Source organism: Platalea leucorodia (assembly GCF_965183815.1).
Source record: "Platalea leucorodia genome assembly, chromosome: 1".
Lineage (NCBI taxonomy): Eukaryota > Metazoa > Chordata > Aves > Pelecaniformes > Threskiornithidae > Platalea > Platalea leucorodia.
In genome coordinates, this window is record NC_138823.1 from 16703886 (window position 1) to 16725182 (window position 21297).

At 38.9% G+C, this 21297-nt stretch overlaps 1 protein-coding gene across 1 annotated transcript in view; it reads left to right on the forward strand.

Annotated features, from left to right (window-relative positions):
• TRPS1 (transcriptional repressor GATA binding 1) overlaps positions 1-21297 on the forward strand; it is a gene marked incomplete at both ends in the record, with an annotated part of 173743 nt that overhangs the window by 5852 nt on the left and 146594 nt on the right. Inside the window, 2 exons of the mRNA XM_082306810.1 lie at positions 9736-10865; positions 18753-19356. Of these exons, the coding sequence (XP_082162936.1) occupies positions 9736-10865; positions 18753-19356 (1734 nt within the window). The remainder of the gene's footprint in view (positions 1-9735; positions 10866-18752; positions 19357-21297) is intronic.

Here is a 21297-nt window from a genome sequence, read left to right on the forward strand (position 1 = left end):
TGGCAATTTATTTTAAAGAAAAAAAATTGGATCTGGAAACTTAATTTTTAAGAGTGCTAATTTTCCCTGCCCAATTTGGGAAGAGAAGATTAAATAAGCTTTTGTGCCAAATGCCATACTTCATCACTTGCACATGCACCAGATGTTGATCCAGAACATGTCAGAAGATAAGTAACTGATTAATATTTTTATGCTTTCTCCTCCCTCACTCCCGATACAGAGCAGCTTTGTGAGATTCATAAACACAGTAAAAGAACGTTTGAAAATCCCCTTTGCACCCACACATGTTTATATTGCTACTATGTCCATTTTGGTGGGGATTTTTCTCAGGCATCTGAACGGCTGGCGTCTCCTGCCGCAACGATGGGTCATATTGATTGGAGCTCTGGTTAAAATTGGTTCAGTCAGACTCCTGTGTAACATGGAGAGGGAACTGAACCTAAATAATTGGTTCATCTAAACAATATTATTTTGTATAGGTACTGGGCTAAAGGAAAATAATCCCTTTGTAATTAAATTGAAATAGTAGTGGACTGGGCTTAAGGTCTGATTTATTGATCCCCTTGCACTTAACAAACTGTTCTGTTGTAGCTGGGGTGGAAGTTATCGATGGATTTATGGTCTCAGGCCAGGGAGCTGGGCGCAGAAGCCAGAGGATGAAGATGGCTAACTTTGATGTGGCTCACAGTGGTCAGTTGGAGACCATGGTATATGAAGATTTGTAGTAGTGAGGGATGCTGTTGTGCCCCGTAGTTTGCATTCATAACAAAAGCAAACAAAAAGCAGTGGTAGAATGTCTGAATGCAGAAAAAACAGTATCTGCTATCCTATCTGCAGATAGGTAGGGATGTGGTCTCTTTGCCAAGGGCTTGGAAGAAAGAAATCTAATGCATTTTTGGACTTATACCACAGAAGTGAAGTCTGTCCTAGAAAACTGAAACCCCCAACCCTAAACCCAGCTTTTAGTGGTTTTTTTTTGTTTTTTTTTTGTTTTTTTTTTTTTTTATTGCAGTCAGCAAAACAATAGGGATACACATTTGGCTTCACATCCAGGTACGCAAATGTTGGGACTGTGTTTTGTAGTACCTAAAGAGGATTTGGCTGGGAACTGTGTAAATAATCCAAGCTTTCTGGCCTTACTACTGTTTAGATTTTTACTTGATTTGAATATTTAATCCAGCAAGATTCCTTTGTCGTCTTTGAAAATGTGATTTTGTTTTGAAAATCTCCTGTACTCTTTGTTCCCATTTTCTTCCTCAGAGGTTTTTGGTTCATTGAGTTATAATAAATTCCATAGGATTGGGTAAAATCACTGAGCTGTTTCTGGGAGATTAACTTTCTTGCCAGTATAGATTTCAGAAAACATTTGCTAACGCATCTCTGAATTCCCAGAGAATGTGTTAATCAGCTTTATTGCCTTTATTAGAATAATATTTGAAGTGAGTTCAATGGATCAACTTTTGCTGATGCCCCTCATTACTTTTTCTTCACATTTAGTTAATTGATCAATCTCTATAAGCAGCTTTGTCTTGCTGGATATTTTAGCCTACGTGTGGCTTTGTGGACATGCCTAAAGCAGTAGACTGTAGACCGGATCTAAAGACTTCACTTAAAGTAAAATTCAGGTGACTTAAGTTAACAGCTATGATGCTGAAAACCATTGCTTTACTACTGTATGATTCCGTCTCCTTCTGTGTTTGATCTAATGACTCTTTAATGTAAAGTATGGCAAGGTCTGGAGACAGGCAAGTGGTGGGCAAGTAGGCAGGAGTCTTTTTTCTGTCCCCGAATTTTTTTTATGATGAGTAGTGAGTGGGACAGCTTCAGCAGAAAGGTTGGAGAGTGCTGTCTTCCACGTATCAGCTTATAGCTAAGAGGTAGGACATTGCCCAGCGACGCAGAAGAAGTGGGCTTGGATCCCCTCTGACAGAGCAAGGAAAGGAGCCTACTTTTCCTGTTTCCTGAACAAGTGTTCAAGCCATTAGGCTATTGTGTAAAAGGGAGCATGATCCCATTTCCTGATACGTTTTAAAAGAAAACAGTGTCCCTCAAAGAAAGAACAGAAATGTCTGCATTCAGGTGAGGGTTTCAGATGGCATGTCCCAAGGGGGAAGGGTATTCATGCAGCCGTGAATAAGGACATACTGCAGTGCTCAGCAGTTCTTAGGGTTGACTCCAGGCAGCTTCACATTGTGTATGCTACCTTTGAGGAGCTTCCTGCTCAGCATGGCCCTGGTTCTGGAGCTTATTGTCACAGACCTACCTCCTCTTATGCTCAGCCATTAAAGAGATTCAGACTCCTGTCTGAAAGTACTAAAAAGTGATTTTTTTTTTTTTTTTTTTTATCCAGCCCTCTCATTTTGATTGTTTCATGATTTTAGAGACTAGACTGCCATATAAGATAAGAAGACAAATTTCTGAAAAGCCATGGACTGATACAAGCCATCCACTAGTTTCTTGATTGTATTTCAATGAGCCCAGGGAAAAAAAAAAATACTACATTATCTAACTAGCCCACAGACTAATGAGAGATCAGCGGCAGATTTTTTCTTTCATGGTTCTAGACATCCAATATTATACGAGCTGTCCTGTACCACTCAGCCTAATCCTTTGTCATATATGAATATGAGTAACAACTTTTCCAGGATTTTCACAGCAACCTAGAGTCCTTCTGGATGTCCAGCTACCAGGCTGCTCAGCGCCTAGAAAGTGGGAGAAGTGGCCACACGTGCAGAGTGTGTAAAGCTCTTCCTTTTATCTCCTTTATAAATCACTGGTGAGCTCCATGTGCTTACACAAAGTTAGGTATGTGTGGTTTTTAGCATTCTGGATTTCAGTATATCAAATCTGGCAGCTTTTCTGTTCTCACGTTAGAAGTTAGAACTTATAATTAAAGTCTGGTCTAACTAGGATTCAGCTGAATGAGAACCAGTGGTTTTATTATTAGTAGCTTCTGCTTTTTATCCTCCACTCTTATATTAGCAGTTTGAATATGAACCTGTGAAGGTAAGACTAAAAAAGCTGTAGGAGGTCTGTAGGGGTACAGACATCAACATCCTTCTCATCATCAATCAACATCCTTTCTCATGTTAAAGGGTTTCTTCTACATTTTCGGTGGTTTTGGCAAAGGGACTCTTACAGATATGGTGATAATCTAGATTGGAGGCATAAAAAAAGTACAGTGCTTACTTTTGTGTTAGTGACAAATTAAAACTCCTCAAAGTTCAACTTTGTCATGAGGTGGGCTTCCTGCAAGGTGGGATGGATACATAACTAGTTGATGTGAGTAAATTAAAACTTGTATGTGAATGAATTCCATTTTCCTCATGTGCTTAGACAAATGCATCCAAATTTTATATTGTTGGTCTTACTGACTTTAGTTTCATTGTCCATAAAACAGGAGTTTGATCTAAATAAACTGATGAACTATTGCTGGATATGATGTATCCTGATCTCTTGGACTAGATTGTGCTGTGCTAGATCTTGAAGAGTGTGCTAGAACAGAACTTGCATGAAGGTGTGATGTCCCAGAGGGCCCATTTCATCTGTCAGCTGTGTTGCAGACTCTCCCTGGGGACTTGCCTGTTTGAACTGAAGGCTGCCAAGCTATCTTGGGTGTTGCACCTGCATGTGTGCATACCTGTTTATTTTGAGTCTTATTTCTGGGTCATGATCAGGCTTGGAGACTGCCTTGCAGGCTGAGAGTCACACCTCATGAACACAGGGGTCAGTCATCTCTTTTAAACCACAGACTTGAAAAAGAAATGGTGGCAGGTGGAGAAATGGGTGGTGGTAAAACATACATACATACACATTCATATGCATGTGCTTATATGTATGTCTATAAATATATGTGCTTCTTTTTCACATATATATGTGCATACACATATATATATATAAAATGTGAAAAAGCATGTATGGTCTTGTAGGCATCTAAATTCTATATTGACTGTAGCTCGGAAGTAATGATTTATATTATTATATGTAGTAGAAGTTCTTTATATCTCTTCTTTGGACACATTAGCAAGTTTACTATTCAGAATGATATGCAGTGAATTACAGCATGTCAGCTGCTAAATAGTAAGTGCCTGGGAACATTCACTTGCTCTGTGACAGAAATGAGCTACTTTAGCCTTCTTTCAGTGAGAAGTAGTCCACCCTCAAATTAGAGCATTCAGATGGGCAATTTCTGTGGAACAACTGACGTGATGTATATTCAGAGCCTTCAAGGCAAAGTTATTTATGTGTTAATATTTCTCATCTTTATGCCAGGGATATCTGGTAGTGTTTGAAGAGAGGTTAATGAAGAAAGTTGGTGAGACTAGTAATAGTCATGGATATATTTGAAGTTATAAACTGCTAAGCTAGCCCACAGAAACTATGAGAGCTCAAAAAATAAAGTTGCTGGGGAAAAATGAAAGGAGCTAGGTTTTCTTCTGGTGTAAATCAGTGTGAGTTTGCCTTGAAGTCTGTGAGGCTCTGAGTTTACTGTAGCCAAGGAACTGTCTAGTAATTTTATCTATACAGAGAATAGAAGGGATGGTGCTTCTTTTAGGTGCTGGATATTTGTCTACTAGCATTAGCTAGCAAAATAAAGTCTTGATTCTGTGTTCCTTACTTTTGTTGGTTTTGCACATCTGGTCTCCTGACCTTAATTTAAGTCCTGTAATTGTTCTGTCACAGTCTTTGTTTTGAAAATACCTTTTAAATCCTAATGTCAAAAACCATACTGGCTTCAATGGCAACAGAATAAATCTCAAGAAGAATACACTCATCTTGAATGAATGTGACCAATAGTTTGCTTTCTTGTTTTGGTAAATATGAATAGCTGAGAAAGCTAGGAGTTTGCCCATAGTCTTTGCCTCACTTGTGCAACATAGTTGTATCTACCAATAAGTTAATCACAGTATGGTAAATAATTTTAAGAATATTCTCTGAAGATTATCCTAGTTTTACATGCAGAGAGAGAGCGAGTGAGAGGGAGTGAGTTCTCCATAGTGAAGGTTAGAGAACTGGGTGGTGTTACACAAACCTGCATGAAAGCCAGGAATCTGTTCTGGCCTGCACGACATGAAGAACTTCATAAATGTGGGATGGTTAAAATGTTCTGGATGCTATATTGCACAAAGCAAATGAATAAACAAGAGCATTAGAAAATATTTTAGGATTAGAAGATTAAGAGTAATTGGCAAAGGCAGACTGGATGGCTCAGGAGATTGGTAAGGGATCTGGAGCCTTTCACCTCCTGATTAGCCAAAGATGTAACCCAGGTAATCAAAAAAAGAAGACTTATTAATGTTTGATGTTCCAATGCAGATGGTTTGTCTAGTTTCTAATCAGTAGTTGCAGAAGAAGCCAGGGGTCAAAGACAGCTTTACCCTGTGCATGTAAGCCTTGTGGTTGAATCTCTTATGTGGATATAGGGCACTAGTTTCTGCTGGTGGAATTTTCTTCATGAAACATACAATTACAGGAGCTGCCAGACTTTGTCTTCCTTGGTAATTTTTTTCATTTTCTTTAAGCAGTATTTGTAAACTGCTTCGGCGTAATAAAATTGAGGATTGAACTTTGAAAAGGAGGTGGGAGAATAGGGTAAGGCAGCATTTGGATCAAGGGCAGATTAAATATCAAAGACACTTTTTTAAAAAAAATGAAAGTACCTATCTTTGCCCAAGTCCATCTATTGTGTGAAATCATTGTTTTCAGTCTGGCTAATTAAGGTAATACAGACATATCTGTTGGAAACATATAGTGTAATTACCCAGCTTTGTTAAACTACTTGCCAACATGCTTTAGAAAGTACATCTTGAAACATTGTCAATTATTGTGTTATCTTTTCTCCTCTTTCTGGCTATTTTTGGAAATGTGCGTGGTGTATGAGGAGATAGCTTAGTTGTATTAACACATGAACTTCAATCCTTACGGTAAGCTCTTTCCCAGTCTTCTAGATTTTGATAATTTTCCCCATTAATGAATGAATTTAAGAGTTTTGAGTTTCAGGGAGTCTTACTGTGAAATATATTTCTGTTTAATCCCAGACTGAGACATAGCTTTGAGGAGCAATTTTTGAAGAATATGGATGGAGAACCCATTCTAATAGCCATCTTCTTCTATACAGCATAATAATACCAACTATATTGCCATAATTGAGGTGCTGCAGGAGTAAGTGATAATCCCAAGGTCTCACAAGCAAGTGACAGTGAAGGAAAGAACTAAATCAGGTTTCCACAGTCCAAACAGATGCCTTGTATGTTAGGTTCCCTTTAAAAAGAGAATTATGAAGATTAATTTTCTTCTGTACTTATTGAGGGAATTGTTGATCTATAGGTGCTCTTACATTTCCAGTGCAAGATGTACCTGTACTTGTGACTGCCACTAGTTATGTCAGCTGGCACTTTGGACTCCACTGCTGTAATAGAATTGCAGAATTTTAGCATTGCTTTTGTTTAGTTTCTTCTTCTTTATGTTGGGGAGGAGTGTCTACTTAAGAAAATATAACTCTGTCATGGCAAAGCAGGGGACTAGGTTTTGCTGGGATCAGAATGAAATAGGGGAATAAATACGAGAAGCTATTGCTTCCACACAGAATTGTGGATATTGAGTTCTAGGGTGTATATATATTTTTTTTTCCCCCTTTCTCCTTCTCTTTCTCCTTTATTTTTCTGCTTTCTCAGGCAGGTCAGAGAGAGCAGAAGGTTAAGGACAATTACATACCCAGTGAAGGAGTTTAGTGCCTGTACATAGAGATACGATATGTAACTGAAAAAGCTGAAAGTCAAGCCAACACTTGAGCAGAGTGCATGAATCCAAACAGTTCTGCAAATGTGTCGGCTTCCAAATTCAGCTGGCTGAAAGCTGAAACAGCTTCAGTTTATACTGCCACTTCAAGTGCTTCTCCCAACCTCTTTGCATGTAAGCCAGTTTCTTCAGTTCTCTTTACCTGATGACCCCCAAGGAGGCTTTCAGTAGGTTTTGTTATGCGTGAAAAATGGCTTTTGAGTGTAATAACATTAAGATGACCCTGTGTTACCTTTCACGTACATGCTCTCCTAATAGGACGCATTATTTTGAATTGTGGCAGGGTAGTCAGGGAAATGCCAACCCAATAATTGGTAATCAATTACATTCTAGTGCTGTAAAGATTGTGTGTCCCCTGCCATTGCATGAGGTTAACACAAATACTGTGAGAATACTTAGTTCTATTATATCCTCTTGTGATGCAGAGAAGGATGTATTAGCATGGGACACAAATTTGCTATGTAGGCCACTAAGCAGGATTAGCAAAAGTTACAGAAATGATGTGATTTACAGTCCATTGTATAAAATGCTAGTACTAATAATATGTTTTTCCAGTGTTCAGAAATAAAAGTAATTAGCAATGAACAGCAGCTGGGATTATTGTCACTCACAGTTTCTAACTGGTGTCTACAGAGTGTCTGCAAAATAGGTTTGTTATCTGTACGCTCTGTGAATGGATGGCTGAGAGTAATGGATGTGTTTGCTCATTAGAGCCACTTAAGGTAAAGCATTTTGGCCAGTTTTCTGTGCATGCATAGAACAAACATAAGTATCTAATTAAATGAGCAAAACCAGATCACCTTTCAACTTATGTAATCGTGCAGTGAGCTGCTGTTATTTTCTGTTTACCATAATTCCATCAGTGCTTTCTTTAAGCTGTCTTTCAACACCGTTGAGACTTTCAGTATTGAAATAATGCAGTGGATGGAGACCTGAAGTGCCAGATACTGTGGAGCAGGCCTAAATCCCAGTGTTCTCAGTGGATCAGGCTCAGTATGGCTTTGTCTCCTGTTCTTGCTTGCCATAAAGTGAATAAAATATCTTCTGCAGTACAGAAGATCTGTTAAAACATCCCTCTTCCAAAGAACCTCTTCAAAACCGGATTCATAACTTGATACCAGAACTTGGAGCTCCAATTTAAGTGAAAATGTTATTACAGTTAAGTCCTAGCTGTTTGGCTGCCCGACTCACCATTGCCTAATGAGATATGTTTCCTAAACAAACAGAAAGCAATTTCCAGTTTATTGAAGAAAAAGGTTTAACCAGTGCATGGGAATTGTGCTTTCTTTTTAAAAAAAAAAGAATTGGAGGCTGAAGAGCAGCAGCTCATTATATCATGGTTTAGCAACTCATTGTCTCACTATACATACTCAATTCTGATGGGATACAAAGGATAGCATCTCATTCTCTGAGCTAAATGGCTAAAAGGCATTTATATTATATGCATTCAAAAATGTTTACATTTCATGCTCTCTGTATGTCTGAGTCTTTCCATATGGTGTGATATGAATGAGCAGTGATCACATGCTTTCCTTGTGGCACAGCTGTTGACGAGGAGAAGAAAAATAATTACACCGTTTGCCTAATGCATTACAACTGAATCCTGCAGAAATGTAGTAATACACTTACTGGTTGGGAGAATGGAAATCAAACTGTGTGTGGAAATTTTATACTCTCTGTAAGGCATCTCTTGGGTTTAAAAATTGAGAACGTGGCGCAAGGAAGCTTCCACCCATGTCCTTGATGTAGTGGTGTAGACTGGATGATGGCAAAAGAGTAGATGTCTGTGGGTTTCGGGTGTAAAGAGGAGTTATCTTCTGGATGCTGTACACTGTTTACTATTCAGGAAAAGTAGTCGAGCAATGGTGACATTTTTGTCAGGAGATTCTTTCTTTGGCCTTCAAACCAGATGTACAGGAGCAGCAAATCTCCTCCTGATGTCACGGGCAGGTGTGGTGCACTCCTGGGAGGGGCAGGCCTGCCTGCTATGAGAACACAGGGTTTAATAACATAAGCCCTGGAAGCCTTGTTTCCTTCCTGCAGACCATTTTGCTCGGAGATCATGAGAACAGTTAAGTAGACCTACCTTTTTTTTTTTTTTTAATTAGTGATGTCATGGACTTGGGTGTGGTAGGTTTCTTTGCCACATGCCATTTTTCTACTGTAGTTTTTCCATCCGTGTTTTACTAAATTGAGCTCTGTGCATGAGAGGAACAGAAGATTTCCTTGGAGAATGTCTGCACTGAGTAATCTTTGAGAAAACCGCCTTTCGTTTCAGACATCAGCCACTATGGCTGTGTTAAAAGGCGTCCTGGCGGATACTGGATACTCCTGTGGGAATGGTCTTTGTAAGAATTGGTCTTACTCCGACCCAGCAAACTGAATTCATTATTTCAAATTTAATTTTTGTTTGCTCATATTTAGAAAGCAATTCTCTTGGGCTGTTAAGCATGGATATGATTAAAACATGTAAGTGTATTGAAAGAAAAAGACTGAGGACCCGTTCTTTTGTTTCACACCTGCTATAGACTCCCAGCAAAGTCTATCAAAGGGTTCAGGGATATGGGAAATGATTATTGGATCTTCTGTCAATGACATGATTTACTGATTTAGAGAAGGAAGGAGTAGTCCTATCAGAGGATGTTGAGTTAAGATCATGTTGTTCACATGTGCCTCAGTTTCCCCAAATAAATACATTTATTATTCATCTGGAATATATATTCAGTCATGTGAAACATTTCAAAATCTTCAGCAGCAAATGCTACATACGTGAGGGTATATGCATGATCTCTTACTACATTGGTACAAATGAAAATGGTGGTGATGGTTAATGAAAGAGGCTTATGAATTAAGTGCTTGCTTTTTTTTTTTTTCCCCTTCCTTGCTGTTTGAATAAATCTACAGTGGAGCTAAAATGATCTTATTCTTTATTCACAGGTTACTTTAGGTGGAACCTTTATTGGAATTGGGCGGAAAACTCCAGATTGCCAAGGCAACACCAAGTACTTCCGCTGCAAGTTCTGCAATTTCACCTACATGGGCAACTCCTCCACTGAACTAGAGCAACACTTCTTACAGACTCACCCAAACAAAATGAAAGCAGCCCTTGCCTCCTCTGATTCTGGTAAAACTTCAGAGAAAAACTCCAATAAATCCAGTCCTACTCTTCGACCATGTGATTCTGGAGACTTGGGGAAGTGGCAAGACAGAATCACTGTAAAAGCAGGAGATGATACACCAGTTGGATATTCGGTGCCCATCAAGCCAATAGATTCCTCTAGACAAAATGGTACCGATACAACCAGTTACTACTGGTGTAAATTTTGCAGTTTCAGCTGTGAATCGTCCAGCTCATTGAAACTCTTAGAACATTACAGCAAACAGCATGGGGGAAGCCAGGCAGGAAGCCTTCACCCAGATCTGAATGATAAGCTTTCTAGGGGATCTGTCATTAACCAGAATGATCTAGCCAAAAATGCAGATGGGGAGTTAGTGACAAAGACAGAAAAGGGTGCGAGTGTGGCAAAAAAGAAAGACTTGCCTAGCAAAGGAGCAGAGGACAGCATGGTGACAAGCTACAACTGTCAGTTCTGTGACTTTAGGTACTCAAAGAGCCATGGCCCAGATGTAATAGTGGTGGGCCCACTTCTCCGTCACTATCAGCAGCTACACAACATTCATAAATGTACCATTAAGCACTGTCAGTTCTGTCCCCGAGGCCTCTGCAGCCCAGAAAAGCACCTTGGAGAAATTACTTATCCATTTGCTTGCAGAAAAAGTAATTGTTCCCACTGTGCTCTCTTGCTTTTGCACCTGTCTCCAGGGGTGACAGGAAGCTCTAGAGTCAAACACCAGTGCCATCAGTGCTCATTCTCCACTCCCGACGTGGACGTTCTCCTGCTCCACTATGAGAATGCACACGAAGCCCAAGCGTCTGATGTCAAACCAGAAACAAACGCCCTGCCAGGGGCAGAGGGGCCGCTGACGCTCAAGGAGAACAAAGAACACTCATGTACCAAATGTGACTTTACCACCCAGGTGGAAGAAGAGATTTCCCGACACTACAGGTACAGTGAAGTTTCAAATGATTAATGATAGGAACCCAAACAAACAGCCCTCCCTTAGTTCCTTAATTAAACGTCACCGTTCCCCAAACATTTGAGGAAACTGGAAATCAAAATATGACTGTGTATAGATATAAATCTTTACAGCCAGAGTCCAATCCAACATCCACTTTGTTTTGGAAAACCACCAGCTAAGTCGGTGGATTTAATTATACATTTAAACCTGTGCAAAGAAGAGGGAGATTTGGATTTGTGTGCAGATGCTGAAGTTCCAGCATATTTGAGGTTTGGTCAAGTATTTTCCACCCAGAATCTTTTAGGTACTATTTTAGTTTAGGCTTTTTACCAGAAAGCTGGCATCTTCATTCAGTAGGGGAACACAAATGGCTTTACTTTCCAAGATAGACTATGAATCCTTTCATGCTCTGTAACAGTGCTTCAATGTACTACCTTTTTGTAGTATTTTCCATTCCCAAGTCCAGCAACGCAATAATTACTTTAAGAGCATTCCACTGCTGTTTTGGTGTTGGTTTCACACTGGGAGCAGACACTCTTTTGTCTGTTGATGTCATCCCCCAAGATCCTTTTGCAGATGCTTATTTTCATGTTGCTGGTTTACAGTGTCGTTCTATTTATTTTAAATGCTAATGTTCCTATTTGGAGGTGGACGCAGCCAGTCTCCTGACTCAGTCTGACACAATGTCATAGTGGCAGCCAACTCCCTGCTAAACTTCTTGGGTCAGTTCCTGGGCTGTTGTAAACTGGCAGTCCAGTTTACATCAGAGGAGGAGCTGGCTCTCAGGCTTTGTAAAGAGCAACAGTTATGTGCCGCTGCAAAAGCGGCGTTAAATATTAGAAAATCATGCTGAATATGTTAATAGTTAAGGCTAATGCGTCAACAACAACGGAAAACTCAGTATCTATCTCATCTAAAAGATCTTTGCATGGAAGCCAGCTAGAATGAAGACAAAAGAAGATGCATTTTCAAAGCTAAAGCTTTGTTAAAAGCTCAAGAAACTGTGCCACGTTTAATAGATTCCAAGACATCCAAAATTAACAAAGGCAGACTGGGGCATGATACTTTAATAGAGATTAAAGCTGGGGGCATCCAAATGTTGCCCAACAGAGGGCTGCATTGGCAATGTATCAGGAGTCTATTTTAAAAAAAAAAAAAAAAAAAAAGGAGCAGATTGCTCATCTTTAATTTGGAGCTAGGGCCCACGGAGGATTCAGGTCCCAGCATGCAGTGCCCCATTTTTGATCCAAGTGGGCCTGAGGGATGTTGTGCGGATTAATTAGTTAATGTTTGTAAACTGCTTTGAAGATGAAAAGTGGTATCTAAGTTCCAAGCATTATTATAGCAGCTTTGAGCCATGCTGTAGAACTCCATAGGCAGCACTTTGTCCGCCGCTGGGGCATGGCATGATCTTTTTTTAGTGGTTAAATAACTAGAAGATTGAAATGGCTCCTTGACTGAAAAAAACACTTTTATTTGCAGCTGGTAATTTAAGTTTTAACAAGCACGCCTAGTTAAAATCCTTTTTCCCAAGGAAAGGAGAAGCCATGACTTTCAAAATTAAGTGCTAATTCTGAGATGGGGTAGCAGTAGCTTCTCCTTCAGAGGGCTCAGCACCCTGCGGCTCTGGCAGTTGTCACAGGGAACTGCACTTTGGAAAACCAAGAGATACACTTAAGTGTTCGAATCTCAACTTGTTTGTCTAAAATTATGCTATTCTGTTTAAGACACTCGAACAATGTATTTTGTTAAGCCTTCAATCTATGACATTATTGAGTACTCTGAGGATGTTGTGTAATTAAAGCGAAGTGCAACATCCCCATAACCGCCAACTTCTTTCCCTGTCTCCTGCCCTTCCCCCCCCCTTTTTAATTTGAGTTTTATTTCTTTTCTACGTGTTGCTGCTCTTTTCTCCCACTGTGCATCTTTTTTGAAATCACAGAAGTTAGTTCAGTTTGTGGTAGGTGCTCTGTAATGGCAAATACCAGTAGGTTTTATTGCTTTTCTATGCATAACCTAGTTTTCAGTCTATCAAACTAAAAAAAATGGAAAGAGAGACTTTTGGGGGCATTATAGCTTCTATTTTTTTATTATTATTACCAGGTCTTTTTTTTTTAATAGAAGTTTTGCATGTATTGGATATGTATTTTCTTTCCCTTTTTGTATTTTATGAACTAAAGATACAGAATAGTTCAGATTTAAAAAAAGTAGAACATCCTTAAAATAGTAGTGTTAGGGAGTTATGTGACACACGGAAACATGCTGATGTGGAGTCAGCTCACATCCTAGCTGGCCTTCTTTGTGGCTTCATCAGAGTTTGTCTCAATAAAGCTGTTAGGCCACACATTGTGTACATCTGATGTATTTAAAATGCTATACATGCACATATATCTAAAACCTCTCCATTCATATAATAAGGAGCTGAATGGATTTGAACGGTAAACATAATACTAAGCATTAATGTGGTAGCAGAAAGTCTTCTGTCGTTCACATATTTAAGTTTACCCTTGATAATTTGGGAGTATCAGAGCTGGCTTTAGACGCTACTTACATATTTTGGTTCATGTATTTTTTGTCTGCACTTTTGATTATTTTTGGTTTTGAGTCATATGCCTGAACAGCATGCTTAATTTATTTTCTTTTTTATTTTGTTTCCTTTTGGCTCTGCATCTACAATTTCATTATGTCTGCTAGCTAAAAAATTTTCTGTGTCCCAATATTATTCCTTTGCAGCCATGTATTTGCAACAGTATTAGAATTTGCAGAAATGGTTCTTTCCAAGTTTTCCGTCTACAGAAATGTATACTTACACGTAATGCACATTCAGTATTTCTTGACATGATTTTTTGAGAGCTGTTCAGTTAAATTTGGAGTTAATGAATCACATTGCACTTGAGTTTACTTGTATTTAAACCTCACTAAAATGTGCTTACTCAAATAAATTCCCAGAAGGTTTATTGGCCTCCATTTTCTACTAATTCTGCTACTGCTCATTTTCCATTATACCTCTGAGGAATCAGGTACTCTTCATGTTCATTGCAAAGCTTAGTTTTTCCTCAATACTGTCTGGTATTCTGATGAGCTAAAAGATGCCAACACTTGTAATTCAGATAAAAATCATACTAAGTATTTGGGGAAATTTTGTGTGTTGGATCACTTAGTCTAGAGATTATTTTCCTGCTTGCTCCAAAGTAATTAATTTTTAAATTTTAATTTTTTTCTTAAAAATGAAAGAGGCTTCTTGCAGAAATGTTTTTTAATTTTGCTAAAAGATGTGGGAAAACAAAGGATTTTCTCATTTTTGCAAAAATTAGAATTCTTCATGTAAATCCTTATTTGTCAAAAAAGACTTTGACAGAAAGCATTTGATCAGTGCTAGTAGTAATTAAAAATGCTATGCTGAAAAGTACTCTAAACTTCTTTTAAAAAAAGATAGGGTAGTGATTCATTAAACAACTGCAAAATATAAAAAGAAAATGGAAAGACTCAAATGAAATGTAAAGCTTTGGCAATGGTGTAGAATCATTTTTCTAATGAATTATTTTGAAAATGTGGCTGACAGCAGTTATGTAGGGTTCTCTTTTGAAATGAATTTCGAGTTAATTTCAAATTAAATAATTCCTTACCTCTTAAAAATAAATGGGGTAGAGGGGTAAAAGGCAAAGGGGTACTCGGGGCTCGCGCCTCGCCAGCGCCAGGGCTGCACGTCGGGGACAGGGGTGTCGGGGCTGCACCCTCGCACTGTCAGGCAGCAGAAGCTGGAGCAGGGTCTTAGACGTGCAGATTATGGAAATGTGGAGCCTTTGGGACACTCCCCAGAGAAGCCAACTGAGGGCAAAAGTGTAAATTGAGGCCCACCAGCTCCCAGATTTTCGGCAGAGCAGGAGCCTTCACTCATTGAACAATAGCAGCAGCTGTGAGGACCTTTTCCATCCTCCTGACACCTTAATTCACTGCTCTGAACTTGTTTGCTCTTGCCAATGGCTTTTGCTCTCCTTTCATCTCAGCCTTGCTCTCCGCTCTGCCCGTTCTCCTCCCCTTCTGACCCTCCGCTGAATTTTCTTGCTTGCTTTGCTCGCTGTCTTTCCTTCTGAATATTTTCCACTCCCCACAAGCCTGAGTGCGGCACCCATCCCAAAAGTAAACTTTCTTATAAGCCTGTTTCTTCATGAGAAATACTAGTAATTATTATATTCATAATGAAATTCAAAACATGCAAAAAAATGGAAGTGATAAAACAGCCGTACCTTCATCCAGAATATTTTTTATGCCCTAGAGCCTAGGAATGTGTTCAGGTAATTTAAAAAAAAAAAAAAATTACTTGTTTTGTAGAGGATGGTGTTTTGTAATCCTTCAGACTAGTTAGAAGTATGTCAACAAGACTTAATTAACAACTGGCTAGTGTCAGGAGTATCACAGCCTATTAGAAAGCTCAAGTAAAGAACATTAAATCCATCCGAAAACCCCCATCTAATCTCTCCAAATTCAACATTTTCCAAGGGAAAATCCTTCTATCTTATAGCACCCAATTGAAGTACATTTCAGTGATAAATGTAAAAAATAATGATAGGATTTTATTAAGTTGTCAGAATGTAACAATGGAAAGGTTTGGCCTGAATTCCTTGGCATTTAATCTTGGGATTGGGCCCTAAATGTTTTAACGTCCACGATTAATCAGGCCTTTGATTTATTGTGTAGAGAAAATAATAATGCTAAGTGACATCAATGGATGGGATGACATTGCCATCCCAATGCCACATTGAAGATAATGCCAGTTCATGGCTTGAACCTGCTGTTAGTTTGCTTGAGTGGTGTATAAGCAAGATCACAAAAGGGAGAATCCTATTTCTTTGATTTACCTCGTTTTCTTCCATACAGAGATTTTCCTCAAACATCTCTCCTTTGATAAGCTGTATACCAATATACTGTATTGCACCTGATGAATTCAGAATTTCAGACGGTATAGCCGTGGTTTCGCTGTAAAGTGTAACTTTTAGGTAATGCACGGGAGTGCTTATTGTGTGCTTTGCAAATCAGAATTTTTTAAATTTTGTTGCTTAGCTTTGAGGAGCTTTGTGCACACATCTAGGTATAACTTGGCCCTTTAGAAACATGAGGTAGCTTTAAATTCTAGTATAAAAAGAAATCAAACATTGCCAACTTGTTTCCTTGATCGCTATCAGGGTGGGGTGAAAACAGTCAGAGATGAAAACATTTTCTTTTTATGCCTTGTTCTGGGAAAGAGTAAGTTTCCAACTTTCAAAAGTTCTCTAATAGCTGATGATAGTTATTATTTTAATATTTGAGACTGTGACTTAAATTGGACAGTTCCAAACTTTAGCTTACTTTTCAGAGCTTGGGGGTAGAATAATATACAGGACAAACCCTTGCGAAGTATGAAGATTTATAATGTCAATGGCAGAGATTACTTTTTAATGCATACTAGAAGAGTATATTTCCTGAAAAAAAAAAAAAAGCCTTTTGGGTTACTATCTACCTAAATCAGTCCTCGTCTTTTCCACATCACAGTGCCTATCATAGTCTCACAGAAAAACGAAGGAATGCTTGTATGACTCTCTTTGAATCAATTATAAATCATTTAAATGAACAAACCTTTAATGCAATAAAGGTGATTTTAAGTGGGCCTCAGCCGTATAGTTACAACTGCACGTAATATTTGGCATTTATTTGTGGCCTCAGAAGTGTGGTACCACTCCTGTGGTGTATACTGCTCCTGATCAAAAACATTTAGCCAGTGTGGAAGGAGGGGGGGGGGGAAGACAAGTTAGGCAGAAAAAGATCAGCTGTTCGGAGGTGTGATATCTGTAGATGAGAGCCAAGGTAGGAAAGGGGGTTAGCTATTGAAATAGCCAAGTTAAACAAGAGACACTTAGGGCTAAGGAGCCTCCCAAAGGATTGATAAACTTTCACATGGGGAGTGTATGCGGTTGAGCCATTAGCCCCAAATGGTGTCTTGTTTAACTTGGCTTTTAAGATAACTAGCCCCTGTCTAACTTGGACTTCCCTGATGGTATCCCACCTTTACAGGGCTGACCCTCTTTATAACTTGGCTTTTTGTATTTGTAAAATGGTTTTGATCAGATAGCACTCTCTCTTTTTTTTTGTTTCAGAAGAGAATTAAGCTCGGTTTAGAAAAGAATTAAGTTGCAAGAGAGAATATATTAGAGTCGCATTGAGAGACAAGCTGATTTTAATAAAACACAATTGTAGAATGAAGAAAAAGGAACACAGCCAGAACAGGATTTTAACCCACAGCTTGCCCTCCCACAAGTAGATTTTGTTGCCATGAGGCTATGTGGAGAATAGCTGGCTCTATTTTTTGCATAACTGAACGAGCCCATCTAGTCCCTTAAAATGAATATAAATACAGAAAATGACAAAAAGAAAACTGATATTGCACAAGGGCTAAAAAGCTTGAATCTGAATGTGTACTCATGTCTGCGTGCTGACACAACTGCAAGAAAATCAGACAATGTAAATAACATATGGTTTGTTTTTCCAACAAAAGGAAAGAAGGAAGACAAGGGGGTTTAATAAGTTTGGCAAGTTGTCCCTTCTAAACTATCATACTCTAAAAGGGACATTTTGTGTATCATTCCAGTTCTACAGATGCACCGAGAGCCAAATCCTGCTCTTACTGAAGTCAATGGGAGTTTTGCCATCGACTTCACTGAGACTAAGATTTGGCCTCAAAAGAATTAATTCTAACAGTTGGAGTTGTCAAGGCAGTAACAGATTTCTCATACAAGTTTTGTCCTGTGTGGATAGCGAAAGGCTCGTTTTTTAGCTTGGCTAAAGACGCTGTTGTGACTCTGAATGCCTGGGGTGTGGATGTGTGAGTGTGTCTGTAGGGAGAAGCTTTTGCAGAGTTATGTACATTTTGATGAAGGGCAGGGACGGTTATTTTACTCTGCGTTGGTACGACGCTGGGCGCAAGGGGGCCTGGAGCCTGATGGAGGGCTCTGACCACTCCTGTGCTATAAACAATTGTTCATAATAGCATTATAGAGCTCGTAAACAGTGTTCTGTTTCTATGATAGATACAGTAAATGGGTAACATGTTGTTCTCATGTAGCAACATATGCTTTACATAATTTAGTAATGCAGTACTTTATATAAGCTTTTAGAATAAAAACAGGAAGGCGCGTTATTCCACACTGCTCCCCAGCTCGTACCCAAGCGTTTCTGTGTTTGACAGGAAAACACAGCGTGTAGTGACACAGCCAACTATTCTGCTTTTTCTTTAGAGCAGCATCTTTTAAAGTTGTGTTAAAATGTCTGTAGAGAACAAATAAGTACTGTCTGTTGTGTACAACCTTCTGTCCTTTGGTGTATTCTTATCTGTAAGTTAACCGGAGGTCCATTCAAAATCATCTTTATGAACCAAAAGTATATGAAATTGGTGGAAAGCAAAGGAATTTTTTTAAACATTTTAACTTTCTAGCATAGATCTGTATTATATGAAGTGGTTTTTTTTATACAAAGAAAACTATCCTCTTCGAACTGTTTGATTTTGGTTGGAAAAAAATGTGTTACTTCAGTGTTTCTACAATAAAAGTGTATTGCAGCAAACTGAAGAGGAAAAAACACAAAATCCCAGTGAAAAGTATATGAAGTTTAGAATAATGCAGTGGAGTGTGAATGAACGATAGGAGGCCATTGCAAGGTGTCGGGGGAAAAACCAGCAGGATTTTTCCTATATTGTATCAGACAGCAAAGTAAACCTGCTTGCTTTATTTAGAGGGAATCATACTGTAAGTTCGATTTTTTTTCTTCCTCTTGGTAGGTAAAACCACTGTGAGAGGGAAGGCCAAGGGGAGACTCATGTTAATACACTTCTCGTTTTTTTCCAGGAGAGTACACAACTGCTACAAATGCCGTCAGTGCAGCTTCACAGCTGTTGACACTCAGTCACTACTAGAGCACTTCAACACTGTGCACTGTCAGGAGATGGACGTCACTACAGCCAATGGGGAGGACAGTCATGGCGTTTCGTCTATCAAGGAGGAGCCAAAAATTGACCTTAAGGTCTACAGTCTGATTAATCCGGACCCCAAAATGGGGGAGCCCATATCTGACAGCATAGTGAAGAGGGAAAAGATAGAAGATAAGGAAGTGCTCAAGGAGAAAGGTTGGACTGACAGTCCCAGTGATGATCTTCGCAACGTGACCTGGAGAGGAACAGACATTTTGAGGGGGAGCCCATCATACACACAGACGAGTCTAGGCTTATTGACCCCAGTGTCCGTTAGCCAAGAGCAGCCAAAGCCTTTAAGGGATAGTCCAAACGTAGAAGCTGCCCATCTTGCGCGGCCCGTTTACGGCTTGGCGGTGGAGAGCAAGGGCTTCCTGCAGGGCGTGCCAGCCGGAGCGGCGGAGAAAGCCGGGCAGCTCACCCAGCCCTACCCTGGATCCGGAGACAGCAAGACAAAGGACGAATCCCAGTCCTTATTACGGGTAGGAAGCTCTCTTTTTTTTCCTTGCTTTTTATGATTACATGTATGTTATGTTTGATTAGGCATGCAAATGATTTCTTCAGTTCCAGACTAATGTGCTTGGGGTTTTTTTCATGCATGGAAAAAAAAATCAAGGAAAGACTGAAAGACTCAAACTTGTAGTGCTAAACTGGCAGGTAAATGTTTCAATGTGTTTGCATAAAACAATGTATATATTGATGTATTAGTAAGCAAGTGCTTCTGCTTTTGCTATTTAGCTCTGATTGAATTTTGTTTAATCATTCCTGCTCATTGTGCAGGTTGATGATGCATTTGAAGAAGGAAGGTTTAGAACCCCAGAAGGCTGCACATCTGTTACACTAAAACAACTAATCACCTCTTAAATTTTGTGGTGGTGTGACAGTTCACACTTAAGCAAGATTTCGCATTATTAAATTTCTAAGAGTATGAAACCTGAGTTAAATATTAATAAAAAGTAACCTCTTTTTTTTGTAAAGCAACATAATTATATATCAATTTTGACACTTGTCTGGTTGCCTTGGAAGCAAAAGAAAAAGAAAAAAAAGAGAAAAGGAAGGAGCTTGGATGATCACACCAAATAATTCCTATTCTGTCTTTTTTTTAAACAAAAGGACCTTTATATAAGGAACTTCCCCCTCCATCAAGGTATGCTTTTCCCAGTGTAGAGAAATCTGAGGTTAGAAAAGCTCTCAAATTCTGAGGAGCTGAGCAGGGAGGCAAAGAAGTGCCTTTCTCCTGGAGTCACCACTGTATGTTTTCAGGGGCTGCTTCCTATCTGAACTTCTAGAAACTTGCTACAGGAGCGGTCAGTCTGCAGGCAAACCTCACTAGAATGGAAGAGATGATCAGCTATTTTTCTTTATTGTCCTTTATAAGAACATTTATAACCATAACATCCATTACTGTAAGAGAGAACGTGTCAAAAGAAGACAAAAGACAAGATAAATGTTTTATTCCATGGTCTGCTAAGATTATACATAGGTATATCTGTCTCTGTATACATAAGTCTTACAAGCTCTTTTAAAATGAAGTCAGTGGTCTTAAAAATATTGCAGTTATTCTAATTATAAAATAATGTGTCACTTAAAGCGTGCATGCAATTTAGGGGGACCACAGCCTTTTGTACCTTACAGGTCATGAATAGTTGTTGTTGTCAGTTTGCAAGTGTATGAGAAGCAGTTATGGTATGACAGGTTCCCTGTTGCAAACCTGGGTGTGTGCTCACTGTGAATGACAGGATTATATTTCTCTCCTCCATTTGGAAATATGTATAAAAATATATACATATATCCAACTAGCAGTGGAATTCATGCTGTACATACGATGCTAGTTACATGCCACTTCAGTTCTTGTAGTGGTTCTCAGCAATGCACAGACATATTGGCCAGAGGAGCCATTTATATTGTGGGTTATCAGAATACAAATAATTTTCATTTATTTTTTGACTACTAAAGAACAAAAAACCCCAACTAAACAAAGGTCTGCAAAGGGACGTGGTAGTATGCAGAATCACCTCTATAAAGGTCTAAATTTGATTGGTAGCTGGAGCCTAAAATCTTAGTAAGCGGTAAAATAAGGCCATTATATTATCAGTTTTAGCCATTGGTGAATATAGAAGGGGAAACTGTACACTGGCTGCTTCTTATGCCCTTTTTAAAAATAAGTTCAGACACTTTTTTAAAATCTTTATACAAAAGCACTAATATATATATTTTTTTTTTTTTTCAAATCAGTATTTTTTCTCTTTGGAAACATTTTGATCACTTCTGGATATTCAGGAATATGAAGTACCTGTAATTTCCATGTTTTTCTGGGGAAAAAAAAAAAAAAGGTCTTTTTTTGGTGTATTAACACTGTATATAAATTAGTTCCTTGCATCTTAAAATGTGTACAACCCAACTTTTCTTCTATAAGGTTTGTA